This window comes from Rattus norvegicus, chromosome 3 (assembly GCF_036323735.1).
Source record: "Rattus norvegicus strain BN/NHsdMcwi chromosome 3, GRCr8, whole genome shotgun sequence".
Lineage (NCBI taxonomy): Eukaryota > Metazoa > Chordata > Mammalia > Rodentia > Muridae > Rattus > Rattus norvegicus.
Window position 1 is genome coordinate 155,068,623 of NC_086021.1, and position 16,579 is coordinate 155,085,201.

The 16,579-nt window shown below is 53.7% G+C and overlaps 1 protein-coding gene across 3 annotated transcripts; it reads right to left on the reverse strand.

The window, feature by feature from the left end:
- Positions 1 to 3,998: 3,998 nt before the first annotated feature.
- Nkx2-2 (NK2 homeobox 2) lies at positions 3,999 to 15,077 on the reverse strand. Of its 3 annotated transcripts, none has more exons than XM_039105602.2 (3): positions 14,673 to 15,077; positions 6,446 to 7,133; positions 3,999 to 5,465 (listed from the first exon to the last, which is right to left on the reverse strand). In XM_039105602.2, the coding sequence occupies exons 2-3, from the start codon at positions 6,702 to 6,704 to the stop codon at positions 4,903 to 4,905; spliced, it is 822 nt and encodes a 273-aa protein (XP_038961530.1). In that variant the 5' UTR covers positions 6,705 to 7,133; positions 14,673 to 15,077; the 3' UTR covers positions 3,999 to 4,902. The 3 variants fall into 3 exon arrangements, with proteins under 3 accessions (XP_038961530.1, XP_017447440.1, NP_001178833.1); XM_017591951.3 differs by having other exon boundaries at positions 14,628 to 14,848; NM_001191904.1 differs by lacking the exon at positions 14,673 to 15,077 and having other exon boundaries at positions 4,628 to 5,465; positions 6,446 to 7,000.
- Positions 15,078 to 16,579: the final 1,502 nt, after the last annotated feature.

Genomic DNA, 16,579 nt, shown 5'->3' on the forward strand with positions numbered 1-16,579 from the left:
CTAGCGGCCTCACACAAAAAATTCTAGTTTTCCCCACCCCACGTGGTTCGCTAAGCAGAGGAAACGTTCACTTGCAAGACCGCTTTTCCGCATTTGCTCTGATGGCGGCGCTGAGACCTATTCGCCTCTTTTAATAATGATGTCCTGGGAGGGAAAAAATAGAGGCTTTTAAAATCCAGAGTCCGTGCTCCGTGTGTGTGTGTGTGTGTGTGTGTGTGTGTGTGTGTGTGTGTGTGTGTGTGTTGGGGTGATGGTGAAAGCAATAAAACTCAGATCGCTTCCTCAGCGAGATAGCAGCTATAATGCTCCGAGGAGATCAGGGTTTATTTGCAGATCCTGGATAAAAGATGATATATCGACGAGGTTTAGAGTGTCACTGTGCCTGGCCTCTCGGGAAGCCACAAGTACATATTTCCTGAAATACCACCCAACACAACGTCTAATCCAATGCCACTTAAGACTGGGAAAGGGACGCCAGCAGCCCTCAAGTTTGCACCCAGCTCTAAGTTCAAAGTGGAGAGGAACCAGCCCTCCCTGGAGGGGGTCTAGGACACCTTAAGGTTCCTTCCGGGAACACCCTTGCCTTCCGTCCAAGTGATCACTCAACGATGAGCCCTAATAAATACGTTTGAGAAATGTCCTTACTCTTGGCAAATATTGGATTAGCTTTTCAATGACCAGGCTCTTGAAAGGGCTGGAGAAATCCATGCCAGGTCTCAACTAAGCCCAACAGTCAATAGGTAAGGAAAATAAGTTATTTCCCTGGCCGGCATGGGGACTATTGGAAGGGAGTGTTCACTCTATGGAGTCATCTACATGATGGCATTTCAAAACACCAAAGGGGACAGAATTGGAGGTAACTGGACATTTTCACCAGTTTGGCGGCGCTCGCTCACAGTGGTCCCGCTTTCTGTAGAGAACCAGATCTAGCTTCTATTTCATTTCCACAAGGCAGTCTGAACACTTTTTGGTTAGAAAACGTGTTGCTTGCATGGGTGGTGTTTGGAGAGGTTGCACTCAGACTGCTTAGGGAGGGCCACACCGGGTGCATTCTAAGCATTACTCTCTGAAGGAGACATTGAGAATTATGGAAGAAGTCTCTTCAGGTGAAGGGTGAGGGCTGTGGGATAAGTTTCTGAACTGGTTTTCCCTGGCACTAAGATGCCAGCTGTAGTTCAAGTAAGGATTGCCCCCCCTCGCCCCCAGCTAGCTTTGGTAATCAAGTGATTCTCTGCCTGGTGCAAGGTGCCTGAGACTGGCTGTGGCTACAGTCTAGCTAGGCTGAGCAGCCCGCTGGTTTCTTATCCTCTTGGGCCTTTCCAGAAGTATATAGACGGTCCCTTTGACTATCGGTTCATGGGTGCATGAGCATATATGGTTTACATATATCCCGAAGCCCATAAGCCCTAGAAGAACCAGGGTATCAACCAGCTCCTGAGCACCCCGGGGCCTGTCCAGTGGCTTCAGCACCGGACACCCTGGCAGCAGAACCTAGCCCAGGAACCTAAACCGTGTGTGTGTGTGTGTGTGTGTGTGTGTGTGTGTGTGTGTGTGTGGAGAGAGAGAGAGAGAGAGAGAGAGAGAGAGAGAGAGAGAGAGAGAGAGAGACTGACTCTGTGTCATGGGGCCTAGGCGGGGCAAGCGCCCTCTGAAACCATCAAAGACAGGGTGGCTTTTTTCCCCCTCCTCCATCCTCCTCCCCAATAGATATAGCACGAATTTTTAATGCGTCTTCCTTTCACAGACAACAATACAGGGTTTGAAAGCCGGACACAATTTGGGTTTTGTGCGGGTCCCTCCTCGCGCTCCCTCGGCCCAGCTGGCCATATGGAATCCAGCATGGAGTCCGCGGATCACAAAGGGACCCAGTGACAGGCTCAACAAAACCCCAAGGAGACTTCTGCCTGACTCCGGGATTCACTGCCCGTGATAAGCGCGCTGAATGGTGCGGGTGGGGGGCTGGGGGGGGCTTCTCTCTCTTCCCCTCTCTGTCCCCTGCGATCTTTTCTCTGTCCCTTTTTAATATGCACGCCTCTAACATCTCCAGCTCCCAGCTTTCCCATTGTGCGGTTTTGTGCGGCCCTCTGTAGATTGGGCGAAGATAGACTGCCTAAGCGGACCCTGCGCGGGGTGCGCTCCCAGGGCGCTAGGGTTAGGGCCACACAGGGCTCCACGGGCGCTTTTATTGACTCCTTGGGGACCCGAGGACAGAGAAGGGCAGGCGCACAGCCCACCTCCAAGGACTCCTGAGCAGACATACTGAGAGTGCGGTCCTGTGCACAGGCCTCAACCTGCCAGGCAGTGGAAACCTGCAAGAGTTTGGGCCTTAACACTCCGGTAAAGGTCTGAGATCTCTTGTGATTGTTTGTGGCAGGAAGCCTGAACCCTGAACACCGGACACTCATCCTTCCTGGGCTGCCTAACAGACCTCCCGACAGCCACAGAGGCCTGGGGCTTAGGAGAAGTTGCACATAGGATAGAGAGTGGTTGGTTCCAGGGCAGGTTGGGCATCTGCCTTTTGTATTGCACAGCAAACATAGGCAGTGAATTCTCTGGCTTTTACAAACAGCAAAACAAAAACCCACAGTTTCCAAGCTTGTGGGCAGAACAAAGGGAGACTTTTCAGTATTTAGGGAAAACTGTCCCCTTCCCAGAGTTGATGGGAAAGGACCTGTAGGGGGGCATTAGAAAGACTCAGTGCCCTCAGTGATGGGGTGTGTGTGCAAAGGTTAATCACGGTCCTGGGTGTGTTGTCCCAATTTGGTCACAAGGATAATCATGTTTGCTTTAGATATTGAATTAAATCTGATCACTAACTGGATGGGAGAGAAAATCAACTGGAATGGCTCCCTTTGCCCGGCCAGCTGCCTCCTTACCTTCTATCCTCAATGCTGGACCTCTGGAGGACACAGACATTAGATACAAATAGACTGGCTTCCAACCTCCTGGCATCTTAGAGATTGCTGGGCTCTGACTCACTAAGCAACGGTGAGACGGAATAGAAAGGCCTGTGCCCCCTGAGATGCTAGCCCGCAGGACCGACCTGTGTGCTCCAGCTTCAAGCCACAAGTCAGATCTCAGTGGAGGAGGGAAAGATTGCAATCTCTGTGGACTGTGTGCCTTTGCCTGTCCTCCTACCTGGGCCCTGGTGGCGGGAGTTACACTGGACTCCCAGCTTCTACTTTCTAAACATTCACCCAGAGCCATGACCAAGAAACCAAGAACTGTACAGCTCCACAGGACCCACTGCCAGGCCAGAGGGGTGGAAAAGATGGGGCATCAGTAATGGGAAGGCTGGCTTGCCTAGGATAACCAGTACCTCTACTTCCTGACCCCTGGAGGAAGGACCAGCAAAATCTGCTTCTGTGCCCAGGACCCAGCTAGTTTCTATCGACAGGCAAACCCCCAGAAACCCTAATGTTAGCTCTCCCACCCTTCATCCTGGCGCTCAGGCCTTGAAAGAGATCAACTAGGCCTCAACTTGGTACGCAGATATTGAGAAAGTGGTGCAAAGAGAAAGCCATCAGACTCAACCTCAGACGACGCGTCCCCCACCCCCCAATCCCCTCAGCCAGAGGTAAATTAAGTGATAGCTATCAAGTGTAGTGGTTTCAACAGCTTTTCAGACTGAAGGAGCCACTCGTAGATTTGGGCGAGTGAGGGGGGCTTGCTCTCCTTGTTTGGAGTTACCCAAAGTCACTTTCCCTCCCCCTGTTGAGGATTCAGAGAGCTCACAGAAGCCCGAGAACTCCAGGGCCAACAAGGACCGCTGACTGGCAGGCTGAAGGCCAAGCTGCCCCTGCTCCTGCACTGACTCTGACAGGTCTGCCCGCCTGAGGCCTATCCCGTGCGCTCCTCCACGGACCGGTAACCCGTGGCCACTGGGCTGAGAGAGGAAACGCCAGCACTAGCCCCGAGTACAGGCGGCCCAGGCTCCAAACTTAAAGTTGACCGACCCCGGCAGGGAGATAAAGTAACAAACGGAAGAACTGGGCTTGTTTTTGTGTTTGTTTGTTTGTTTTTTTAAACACAGGATTTTTATTAAAATTCTTATTTAAAAAATCGAAAGCTTTCAGCGCCCGGCGCTCTTGGGGAAACCACACGGAACTGCTGAGTTCCAAGCTCCGGGGCCCAGAATACGGAAAGGGGTCCGGGGGTCCTTTCCCTACACATATTTCCCTTTTTCATAGTGGAAAAAATGTTTGCACTGAACAAATTAAAAATAAAATAAAAATTAAAAAACCGATGCAACTCAAACATAACCCACCCAAAACAAACGACAGAGAGAGTCAGGCCGGACGGCGACACAGGCCCATCCAGAACGTCATTTGGCAACGATGATCACTAGCGATATTTACAACGAAGAGCGAGATTTGCCACCAGTTGTCAGAACGTGTACATGGCCATAAATATTTAGCATTTTCTTATAAAAAAAGAAATCCTCTATATTTTAAAGTGTTCTCCACTTGCTTTAGAAGGCTGACAATATCGCTACTCACACAAACATAGTTTACAAAATTCACGAAAGCAGTGCGGGGTGGGTGAGGGTGGGGGCTGGCTGGTCCTTTCTCTTTTCAAGTGACAACGTTAACGTTGGGATGGTTTGGTCCCCTCAGGGAGAGGCAAAGAAGCGAAGCTGCACAAACATTCTGTAAACACGGCTTAGAGTTCTACCCTCTCCAAAAGTTCAAAGGAGAGAGCGGTGGGGCAGAGTCGATGGAATCTGCCACTCGAGGAGGCACAGGCAACCTCCCGGTGCCTCCTCAACCGAGCCGAGAGTCCGACTCTATAATAATTATAATAATAATAATAACAACCGTGGTAAGGATCGAGTCCTCCTCGCCACCGCCGCCGCTGGGGTGGGGCCAGGGCCTAAGGCCTCCAGTCTTGGAGGGGCGGCGCTCACCAAGTCCACTGCTGGGCCTGGACCAGGGGGTGTGCTGTCGGGTACTGGGGGGTGCTGGCCGAGCTGTACTGGGCGTTGTATTGCATGTGCTGCAGCGACTGCGCGCTGTAGGCGGAAAAGGGGATGCCTGCCTGGAAGGTGGCAGCTGCCAGGTCCTGGGCTTTGAGCGCGTGGCACGGTTTGCCGTCCCTGACCAAGACCGGCACTGCCACACGGCGCGGCGAGGGTAGAGGCGTCACCTCCATACCTTTCTCAGCCCGGGCACGTTTCATCTTGTAGCGATGGTTTTGGAACCAGATCTTGACCTGCGTGGGCGTGAGACGGATGAGGCTGGCCAGGTGCTCGCGCTCGGGCGCCGACAGGTACCGCTGCTGCCGGAAGCGCCGCTCCAGCTCGTAGGTCTGCGCTTTGGAGAAGAGCACTCGGCGCTTCCGCTTCTTGCCTGCGTCCCCCCCGCCGCCCTGGGTCTCCTTGTCATTGTCCGGTGACTCGTCAGCCGAGGGCTCTGGGGACTTGGAGCTCGAGTCTTGGGGGGGAGCGCTCGCCGCCAGTCCGTGCACTGAGTAGAGGGGGTGAGGGGAGAGAAGCGCATCAGGCGCCTGGAGGCCAAGTGCCACCTGGGCCACCCGGAGTCCCAGGGATCTTCCGTGGGCCCTTGGCCCGCTGGACCAGCCCAGACCCTCTGCCTTTGCAGTAATCCCCGCCCGAGTTCGCCGCCGGGGTCCTCTAGGGTTCAGAGGAGAGTCTGCACAGCGGGGGCTCCGAGGCACAAGTTTCTAGGGGTTCCCACTATTCGGGAGAATTTAGTGAGAAGAAGAGTGTGGACGGTCATTGAGGGTTAAGGGCGCTGGCCCCCTTAAACCGTTTCCTCTCTGGAGAGACGTGGGCAGATTTTTAAAAGGAAAACCTCACAATCCCAGCATTGATGGGCTTGGCGGGGTAAAGCAGGTTTGGGGGGCTTTCGCTTTTGCTTTCGGGCTTTCTGGCCGGACACACACACACACACACACACACACACACACACACACACACACGCACACGCACACTCACAGGCGCCGCGAACAGCACACACAGTTATGTTGTTGTTGTTGTTGTTGTTTACAATCATGCAGGGGCAGGGATCAACTATTATTATACCCAAAGCCTCCTCCACCCTCTACTGCTAGCCGAACTCTGACCGGGGATCCCTGCTCCAGGGAGCAAAGCTAATTCCTCTGGGCCATCCAAGTCCAGGGTACTCTGCCCGGAGCCGTAAGTCCGGTTGACATCTCTAACCAGCTTTTGGAAAGCGTCTCTCTTGTTCTTTCCTTTAATTTCTCCCGTGGAAAATACATGACATCAAGTATTTTTCAGGGACTGGGGAGGGATATCTATCGAGGAGGGGAAAGGACATGCTAAGCAAATGTTTCAAAATCTAGGGATCCGGAGTGGGATTTGGACATTAAATGGCTTCTTCCCCTTAACTCCCAGCGTCCACCCGGGTTACGGCCTCAGCAATGAACGCAGCCACAACCGTTGTGGCCAAGTTTCGCTACTTACGGGAGTATTGGAGGCCCTCGGTGCTGGCCAGCCAGCGAGTGTAGGGGTTGTCGCTGCTGTCGTAGAAAGGACTCTTAAGGGGCAGGCTCTGCACAGCATCCAAGGCGCTCTGCCCTAGCGGCCCGGCCCTCTTGGCCGGCTCCGGCCCTTCGTTCTCCTCCTCCGGCCCTTCGGCCACCGAGCCTTCTTCATCGTTGGTGTCCGGAAGGTCCAAGATGTCCTTGACTGAAAACCCCGTCTTTGTGTTGGTCAGCGACATGGTTCCGGACCCCGCAATTTATGCCACAAAGTTGTAGCCTCACTTGGTCAATTCGTGGCTCTCCCCAGCCCCGGCGGGGGGGGGAGGGGTTAAGGGAAGGAATAGGGGAGGGAGGGGGATGGGTTTTAATTATTGGGATAATTATTATTTAAAATGAGAGGACACTGTGGGAAAAGGGAAGAGGGAAAAATAATAAAGCCCACCCGGCGCCTCTCTCTTCTCGGAAAGCACGCAGAAATGTAGGCTGTGACTGGCGGCCTGCGGGCCCAGCGCCGCGCGGCCTCAGTTTGTAACTCCAGGAGAGGTGCCAAGGTGCCGTCAGCTCCGGCTCCGGCGGCCGCTCCGCGCGCGGTGGCGGCTGGTGGCGAGGAAAAAATGGGCCATTGCCCGAGCGATCAGTCCATATAAGGCTGGGCTCCACTCACGAACCTGGGGAGGGGGGAGGGGGAGAAAGAGGGAGGGAGGAAAAGAGGGAGGGGATCGAGGGAGCGAGAGAGGGGTGAAAAAAAAGGGGGGGAAGAGACATTAAAACCGCAAAGGTTGGCCACGTGTGGGCGGGTCTTGGGAGTCAAGTGGATGAAGACAGTATTTGCAGATGTGAAATTGTGGGTTTTGGGGAGCTCTGCGCTCCCAGCCAACGGCCCTCTAGAGCAAGATGAGAGGTGTAACGTGTCAATTAATTGCAAAGATGGGGAGAGCTTTTTTTTCCTCCCTCAGTATTTACATACAAAGGACCACCGCGTCGCTCGCGAGTCCACACACTTGAAAGAGCATCTTGGGGGGGGGGGTGTTGAGAAAGAAAACAAAACAGAAAGGAGGGGGCAAAGACTCCTTTTTAGCATTCATTCACAGTTTCCTACCTCTCTACGCCCCGTGCACAAGTGCCCCCCCAGCCCCCCAGCTAGTCAGAAATTAGCGATTTGTGGTGCCTTTGGAAAGGGGGGAGGGGGTGAAGGCTGAGCCGCTGAAATCTCTCCTTCCCATCGCTGGTGGTTCCCTAAACAAGATCCGGTTCAAATGGCAAGAGCCCAACTTCTGTAAGCCTCCTAGGTCAATATTTTGGTTGAAGCTTAAGGATGAGTACTAGAAATGACAAGTCAAGTAATTGATTCTAGTTAACGGCGAAAGAGCTGGAAACCCAGGAGAGGAATAGGCTTGGACTTGCCAGAGCTACCACTGAGGACCACCCCCCTCCGGTCGCCTTTTATTTGCTAAAGACTCATTTACACCCCCCCCCCAGCCCCCAATTTCCAAGCGGAGGAAGGAGACAGGCCCTCCACTTTCTGCTCTGCGGGCGGTCTAGGGAAGGGAGGGGCGGGAGCCTGCGACTCTAGCAGTGCAGGGTTCGGACCTGCGCCTGAGCGCCTCTGGCCTCAGCTTAGTTCCAGCTGGCGAAGGGAAGAGCCTGGTCCCCTGCTACCTTTTTATTATCCTAACCTCCCAGGCCTTCTACCCTTCCAACCTTCAGCTAAAGGTGGACCGGCGGGAGGAGAGAGAGGCGGTATTTTGTGTGTGTGTGTGTGTGTGTGTGTGTGTGTGTGTGTGTGTGTGTGTGTGTGCGGCGCGCCTGCTCCTATCCCGGTGAAGACCCAGAAAGCCACGGAGAAGAGGTTGAAGGGCTAGCGGATGTTGTTGCGTTGTCTTTGAGTTTGTCTCTTTCGTGCAAACGTTTTAGTTTCTCTAGTTTTTGTTCTTCTCCGGGAGTGCGCTGGAAGGGCGAGCTCCAGGCTTCCAGTTGATATTAGGTTAGTGTGAACTTTCCAACAACCTTTTTCAAACCTAGCAACTGAACTTCTCGCTGAGACGGGAAGGAAAACGCTGTATCTTACACACCCGTCATCCTATTTAACTTAAGAGGTACGAGGCTGCAAGTTTGCTAGCCTCACTTGTTAGCCCCGACTTAGCGTCAGGAGTGGACTTTGCCTGGAGTGGGGCGTGGGGGCGGCAGAGAAAGCCAGGCTGATTCTTTTTACTTTTCTCTCTAACTGTCCTTGTTTGGGTTGCCTCAGTCCAGTCGAAGCAGAGCGCTCAGGCGCCCAGTCCTCCAAGCGCACAGCTGCTTGGGCCGCGGCGGCGCCCCCACCACCCCCGGGTTGCTAGAGCCTTGTGACAGCGCCTCACTCCGAGCTGCTCAGCGGCTTTCTGCAACTCTCTGCTGCCTCGCCCCCAGTATGTGACGTGGGTGACAATGGCCCAGGTTGGAGCGAGCCCCACGTCGGCGCGTCCTGGGTGGTCGGACCCGGGCAAACACAAATACAAACCGATTGCTAAGCTGCGGACAATGAGGGAAATGTAGACAAATGTCCCGCTCCCGTTGGAAGCCTTTGTCCAGGCCCGGTTTTTGCATTTATTTCAGTGGCGAAATAATACATGATTGACGCTCTCTTTCAATGTGTCCTAACTGTTTGGAATAAATCTAAGGTTGTCCCTAGTTGTCATGGCATTCAACCCCTTTCAATGGACTATCTCTTCATTCATTTCTGAATCCGTCCACAATATTAAGGAAACCCCTTCATGTCGAGGTTCCCCATTCCTCTCTCTCCTACTTTTCTTTTCTCCTTTCTTCCTCCTTTTTCCCCCTGCAAGAATTAGTATCTGGTTTGAAACGTGTTTCTCAAACTCATTACTTTCTGTCTCTTTTCCCCCCTTCTATTTTTCCAGCTTCTTTCTCAGCTTTAGTGCCTGTTGCCTCCCCCTCCCTCCTTTCAGGCTGGGGCTCCCTGCCTGGCAGTGTGTATGTGTGTGGGGAGTCAGCTTTCCAGAAGTGGGGGGTGGCACCCAATTTGGATCCAGGGGCAAATGGGGCTTGCTACACCATTATTACTTGGTGGCTAAATAAATACTGAGGAGAAATAGTTTCTCAACTCAAGCATTGCAGGAAGATTTTTTTTTCTCCCTTTGTTCCTCCTATTCTCCATTTTAGAGGAGGGAACTTCTTTAAGGATCAGGGGAGCCTCTATGGGGGTGTGATGTGGGGCCAGAGGACAGCTTGGTTGTCGAAGGCCAATTCTTGAAGTGGGTGGAAAAGGGGCTGCTTGTTATCAATCTCCGAGTCACCTTTAAGTCTTTGATGTGTGGGTGTTCCTCTGGGAGCTACATAGAGCCTGCCTATTTCCTTGTTAGAACTACCTAGCACTCCATAGTTTCCAACTTTACTCTCTGGCTTTCCCTAGACACAGTGGGCCTTTCTTCTTGGAAGCAATCAGGGGCTATTGATCATGCCCCCTTCCCAGCACAGTGCACTAGAGAATTGTTTGTTTTCCTCAGGGAATTCTGGGAATTAATGGTGGGAAGGGAGTGCTTGCCTGGGTGCTTTGAGACAGATGCCCCTCAGCCCCAGTTCACTGAGGCCGGGGCTGTCAGGACACTTACTGTTGGGTCTCAACTAAAGCAGACCATAAGGTAGCTCAGCCCACAGGCTCTTTTTCTGGATTACCTGAGGGCCCATCCTTGCCCTGCGGACCCAGGAAGCCACCTGGCTCTTGTCCAGCTCCACCCTCACCTCTTATACCACCTTTGAAAGTCTGGGGACACTGGGAAGTTGGGCTAGGAGGGCAAGAGAAACTCAGGCCTAGCCTTCCGCAGCAAGGCACCACAGCAATACGCTCATTCGAGGACCGGGGAGTTCTGTTAGTCACCCTTTCGTGGCCCCAGGGGTTTCCTCATCTGCTTCCAAAGCGTTAACATTTGCAATTGAAAAGACGAAGGAAGCCCGCTGGGACGCTCGTAATTGATGGGGAGAAACCGGACTTGTTAGGAGATCATAAAATGTAAGTCCCTCAGGGGTAGCTTGCAGAGGTGGGAAGGCCGGCACATGCACAGCTGGAGGCAAAGACTAGTCTCCGGCCTAGATAGAGCACCAGCGTCCTCTAGACTTCACGGGCTGGGCTTGGAGTCAAAAAAAAAAAAAAAAAAAAAAAAAAAAAAGGACCGGTCAGAGGCAAAGGAATTTCTAACCAAATTAAACAAGCAGTTGTATTCTAAGGACACCAAAAAGGCCTGAGAGAGAGAGAGAGAGAGAGAGAGAGAGAGAGAGAGAGAGAGAGAGAGAGAGAGAGAGAGAGTCACAACTAGGCCTTTGGACCATCTTCCTGGCGAAATCTTACAGGTCCACCAGGATGAGAGGACCCAGTCTCATGCTCCTTCCCTCTTAGAAGAGTCTGGTATCAATGCCCCGCCATGCTGATTCTGCCAGTTCAGGGTATGTGAGTGCCTGCTTGTGCTGGCAGCAGTTTCGTCTCTGCAAGGTCCTGAGCTAGTATTGTCCACGCGGAATTCTTTAGTAAGCTCTTTCCAGGCTCTGTCTCGAGGCCAGGAGAAGACAGCGTTTTGAGTGCCGCCAAGTTTGTGTTTGGGCTCAGCTGCAGTAGTAGTAGTAGGTCGGCCTGGGAGTCTCGCTCCAATGGGCCTTCTCCAGATGTTACAAACTTAGGGAGCTGAAGTGGGCGCTAAAGTTCTACACGGAGCTACCCTGGGCTAGAGGGAGACCTGTTTGACATCACTGGTGGAACTGCATACACGTCCCCTGAGTCAACCTGACATCTGGAGCTCTGCTTCAACAGTCCCTTGGTCTTTATATTCAGCCTTTCAGCTTCCCAACCCTTAGAAGGGACGCGGTGAGTTACCAGCGGGCGACAGGAGGAAGGCCCCCCTCTCCCTGGAAGCTACTGAAGAACCTTCCTTGGGTTGTTTGGGGGCGCGAGGCGGGGGGAGGGGTGTGGAGTGGGGGGGTGAGGGCTCATCCGGCTTCTGTTGCTGAGCCCTGGAACAGACTGAAGCACCAGGCTCAGGCGGCTGGAGAGCGCGGCCGCAGAGCTGAACAATCGCTGGAGGCCCAGAAGGGGAGGAGAATGTACACAGGCTAAGTGGCCCCACTCCAGGACAAGTGGTCCTCTAAGTTGGCCGCTGTTTACCTGTTTACTTTCCAGGTAGCTCAAACACTTGTGCACTTTTCTGCGCTCGGGAGCAAGGGGCCGCCTACCTGTGACCTGCTTTCAGGGCCTCTCTCATTTCCGCCCCCGTGGCTTTACGCCCCCTGTTGGGGAGGGGGTGAGTTCTAAACTGGAGCAAACACTCTAAGGAAAGTCCAAAGAGGCTTCGGCACTTTCTTCCTTTTGGCACGAGCCTCCGTGTACCTATGGATGAAACAGCCATCCTTGCGTGACATTCTACCCCTACTGCTCCATTTCGGCTGGGCCTGGTTGGCCTCTCGGGATTTTTGAGTTCACATCTCCTCCCCTTTTCAACTGGTGAAAGCTTTCTAGGTAGGTGCATTCTTCAGGGGAAGAAAAAGACAGATGAAGTCCTAGGGGGCGGGGATGAGGGTGGGAATCTTGAGCGCAGGATCCAAAGGGAGCAGGCGACCTTGAAGAGTCCAAAAGCCTCAGCTATCCTCGGGCACCCTTCATCCTCCACACCTACAAAGCACTTCCAATCATGGAAAATACAAGGTCTCTTCCCTTTATTTGGAAACACTATTTCTTTGACTTCATTTCTTTTATTATTTTTCTTCCTTTTTCTTTCTTTCTTTCTTCTCTTTTGGAATGAAAGGGGTTGAAAAGAACCCCCCTCGCTGGTAAAGTATGTCAGGCCCCCCGCACACCCCAGCTCAGACAACAACCTTCAAGTGGATTAGTTTATTGTCTGGTTAGTGCAAAGGTACAAGCGTTTGTCTTCTTTCACTCTCGAAACAAAGCGCCGCACCTTACTGTTCCAGTGAGGATTTACGGCGCCCACACAAAGGTTTTGTCGGAGAAAGGTTTATTTTATCCTCTGTTTGGAGGCGGAGAGTAGTATGCACTCTAAATAGAGGGACATGGAAAATGGCTCCCATTCTGATTCCTGTGAGCGGTCATAAAGATCATCCTTTAAAAAAAAAAAAGACATCCTCCCAAACAGGCCCCAGGGAGGTTTGGCAAGAGCTGGGGTTACAAGAGGTTGGGGTGTCAGCTCTGCCATCCCACATGAAAGAAATTCAGACACTGTAGCCCAATACCACCCAGTTCCCTTCCAAACCCAGAAAATGAAGTTGGGGTGGGGGCGGGGGAGTCGTGGATCATGGAAAGTCCGCTCTAGCTTCAGTTGGTTGACTTGTACCTTTGCCCCTGGGACCAGTGCACAGATAGAAGCTCTGTGGACACTGCAGGGAGGCCAGACGTCTAGCAGGGAAGAACCTGACCTCATCAGTCATATAGAGAGAAGGGCCAGTCATAGAGACTGGTTTAAAGAAAACAGTCTACTTGGGTTCAAACTTGAGGTGAATTTTCCTTCCTTCCTTCCTTCCTTCCTTCCTTCCTTCCTTCCTTCCTTCCTTCCTTCCTTCCTTCCTTCCTGTCTTTGACACATCCCATGGCATTAATTCTTTAGCAGCAGGAACAGAAGGATGAAGAGTACTAACCAGAGTCCCATAAGTCATCAAGAAGGTGGAATCGAGTTTTCCAAGCCCAGGAACTGAGCTCCAATTATGTTGTAGGAAGTGCTGGACTCCTTCCCCTTAGAGTGGCAGTGAGAAAAAAGATCAACCTGGGATCCCCAAGCAGGTAAATGTGGTTGCAGGAGAATATAGCTAAGAGATGCAGCCCTCCTTTTCGTTTTCGAGGCAAAATATACAACACTTTACCAGTTATCTGCCCCCACCAAAGGGAGTATTTCCCTAAGATGTAAATTGTCACAGAAATTGGAATTTCTTGTATTAATCAGCCTCATTGTGTGGGCGTAAGACCCCGAGGGTATATGTTAGGACTTTGATAAATGCACTTTAATGAGATCTTTGAAAATGCATCCAATAAACTAAGAGGCGAGAAAAGCCGTTTAACTTTCATGGATGTTAAATTGAACACGAAATGTGGCTCCGGGCAGACTACAAAATGGAACGGGCCTCCCTCCAATATTTTCTTTAAAAACGTAGCTTTAAGCCCCCCTCCGGCCAAAGGCGCCTCGTTCCAGCCAACCCATTACCATCGCTTATTAGGAAACCAAACGACACGTCCCCGCGGGCGAACCCCTTTGCTTTATTCGTTAGCACAGCTCTAATGATTAAATATGGCACAATGAGATTACGCGTCATCACTATTGCCTTCAGGAACGTTCTTCCAGCCAAACCCGACCTGCCCTTGATAAAGGCGACTCCAATGCGGGAGATTCGGGTTTCTCAGGGAAGCAAGGCGCTGAAAGCACTTTCTAATCTGAATTTACTTCTCTTAACACGTGACAGAATCATTACCACAGACTTTGGGGACCAAGCTGCTTCTCACAACCGGTTAGCATTCAGCACTTCAAGGCAGACCAGGCAGGTTGATGGGCAACGCAGTCACCCGTGCGAGAGGAAGGCACGCTCTCAGTCGGAGCTAAGTGCTGGATAAGACAGGCACGCACCCGCGGAGGCCTCCGGCACAGAGCACAGAAAGGGAGTCTGAGTCACTGTCTTATCCCCCCCCCCCCCAACCTGGGTACCAAAGGTTTCCTAGGAAGCACTCCCCTCTCCATCCCGAGTGCCACCAAAGTGGAGGAGGCGCGAGAGGCTTAGAAAGGCCTGTTTGTGAGTCTGCGTGCTGGAGAGGGGAGGGCTTGGTAGGATCAGTGGAGGGGTCTTCCAGCAGACACCCTGACTTTAACAGGCCCCACCAAGGTTCATTTCTGATCCTCTGGCGATCTCTACTGTCTCAAATGAGAATTGTCCAGAGACCGGTGAGGCCCAGGAGACACAAATGTTTCAAGCAGCAGGTTTTCGTCGCCTCCCCCGGTGATCACGGTCTACAGCTCCAGCCCCCAGCCCTGCGGGTCATTGACTCTGACTCCCGCCGCTCACCCTCCAGCTCATTGCGGCTCCCAGAGCCACTCGCGTGCCAGTTCCGCCCCAGAAGGAACCTTCCTTTCTCATTAGGCGCCATCTCCAAATTCCTTGGGATTCTGGTCTCTGCTTACCAAGCTGAATCGTGAGTCACCAGCGGCGCACACGGGGAGACTCACCCCTCAAAGGTGGGGGCCCGCGGCGCGTCCTTCCTTACTGCAGCCAGCAAAGTCGAAGAGCCCCGGGGGGTGGGGAGGAGGTTGGCCAGGCGCTGGACGCGCCCGCTCCGCCTCCCACTCCCTGCGCTGCAGGGACAGCACCGCGGCGATTCAACACCCGCCTTTATCTAGTCCTCCACCTACCGGGACGCCCCCTCCCGCTGCGCCCTTCCCCCTACAGCAGACCTCCCGGGCGGGGCCCGAGGGTCTGCTGGGCTCGACGTGGGCGGGGGTGGCTGTGTGCTCCGCTCCTGCCCACGAAGCTGGGGGGTCTCCTGCAGCGGCCCAGGTACCCCCAGCCCCCAAGGCAACCCCACGTGCTGTCTGGTGCGGCTGCGGGAACACCTGGAGTCTGTGGCAGGTAAAACTTTTCTCAACGACAGATGCGACCGGGGTGGGGGGTGGGGGTATAGGAGGCTGCCCCTTCCCGAGATCCTCCTTCCCCTGGTGACCAGCCAAGTCCTTGGAAGGCTAAGATGCCTGGATCTGCCCACCTGCTGCTTTCCGTCTCCGAGACTCGGGGACAGAGCCAGGTCTCGAGTCCACAGATGGACGAGTGGGTCGCCTAGTAGTTCAGAGGCTTGGTTCAGAGGCGTAGCAAGGTCCCTGCCCTGGATGTGGTCCCGTCCCGGCGGTAGCAAAGACCGGCCCCAGCGCCCGTCAGCCCCAGAAGACCATAGTGGGTCCCGGAAGGGGAAGGGGGCTCCCGGCATCGTCCGCAGCCGGGTCGCTGCTAGATCGCCTCTGCGGTCGCCCCAGGAGCATGCATGCATGCAGGACGTTCGCGAGCAGGAGGCTCACCTGGAGAGCGGCGGCGCGGTCTCGCCGCCTCGGCTAGCTTGCTGTTCCCGGCTTCGGGTACTGTGGCCTGCCGCTGAGGAGCCGGGGTTGTGGCGCTGCGGGCGAGCGCCCTCCTCCCAGCTTCGGGCTGGGGCTCCAGCCGCGCTCACTCGCCCGCTCCGGGCCCCGCGGCCGTCGCAGCCTCAGCGGAGGGGCCGCTCCCCCGCGCAGCGCTCTGTTTGTTTTTCTAGCCCGACTGACGTGAGTCAAAATATTGGCCATATGTTCAGCGGTAATAAATTGGGTATGAGCGCAAACACACTTGGGCTTCGATGGCTCTTTCAGCTGCCACATGGCCGGTTTGGGAGGGAGGGGGTTTCCACCTTCCACCCTGCGATGGCCCCTTCTACCCCAATCCGAGGTGGGATTTCTCCGTGGCGTCCTTCTGGAGACCCGGGCCCACAGTCTTTCCTTGTACTCGCCCCTCCTCTGTACCCATCAGTGCCCGGCGCGGTGTAGCTCCTGGCGAGCCCTGGCTGCTGGTTAACAATCTATAAATTGCTTGGTCGCTAAGACGCCATAAAACCAAAGAGCCAGATGTGGCACGTTATTTATGTGTGAAAGCGCATTTACTCTAGATACGCGGGTCCAAGGCAGATAGCACTTCGTAGGAGGTCACAGACCTCTGGCCCTCCGCTCCTGTCTCCTCCCCTGGTGCACTACCCTGCCCAGATTAAGGAGTGTTAAGTCTTCCCGGGAAAGGTGTTCAGCTCTCTGCAGCCCAGGAAGTATTTGTGCCAAGGTGCCACCTGTGCAGGATTAGTCAATCTCACTCCCCAACCCTCCTCAGAAACCCCCTTCTGTTTCCTCTCTCTTGTCCCCCTCCCCATCCCTCAAGTCTGGGAGTTTTTCTGTTTTTTTGTTTTTTGTTTTTTTTCCTTCCAGAAAGTCCATGACACCTAGGTCTGACTTAGGAAAGTTGGGCTTGCTCACTCCCTCACGTAGATGGAATAAGTGTGAGGGTCCCAGACCTAGGGAGAAATTGGTTAGGGGGTGGGAATCAGGATCTGAAGCCTAGGAAGGGGCAG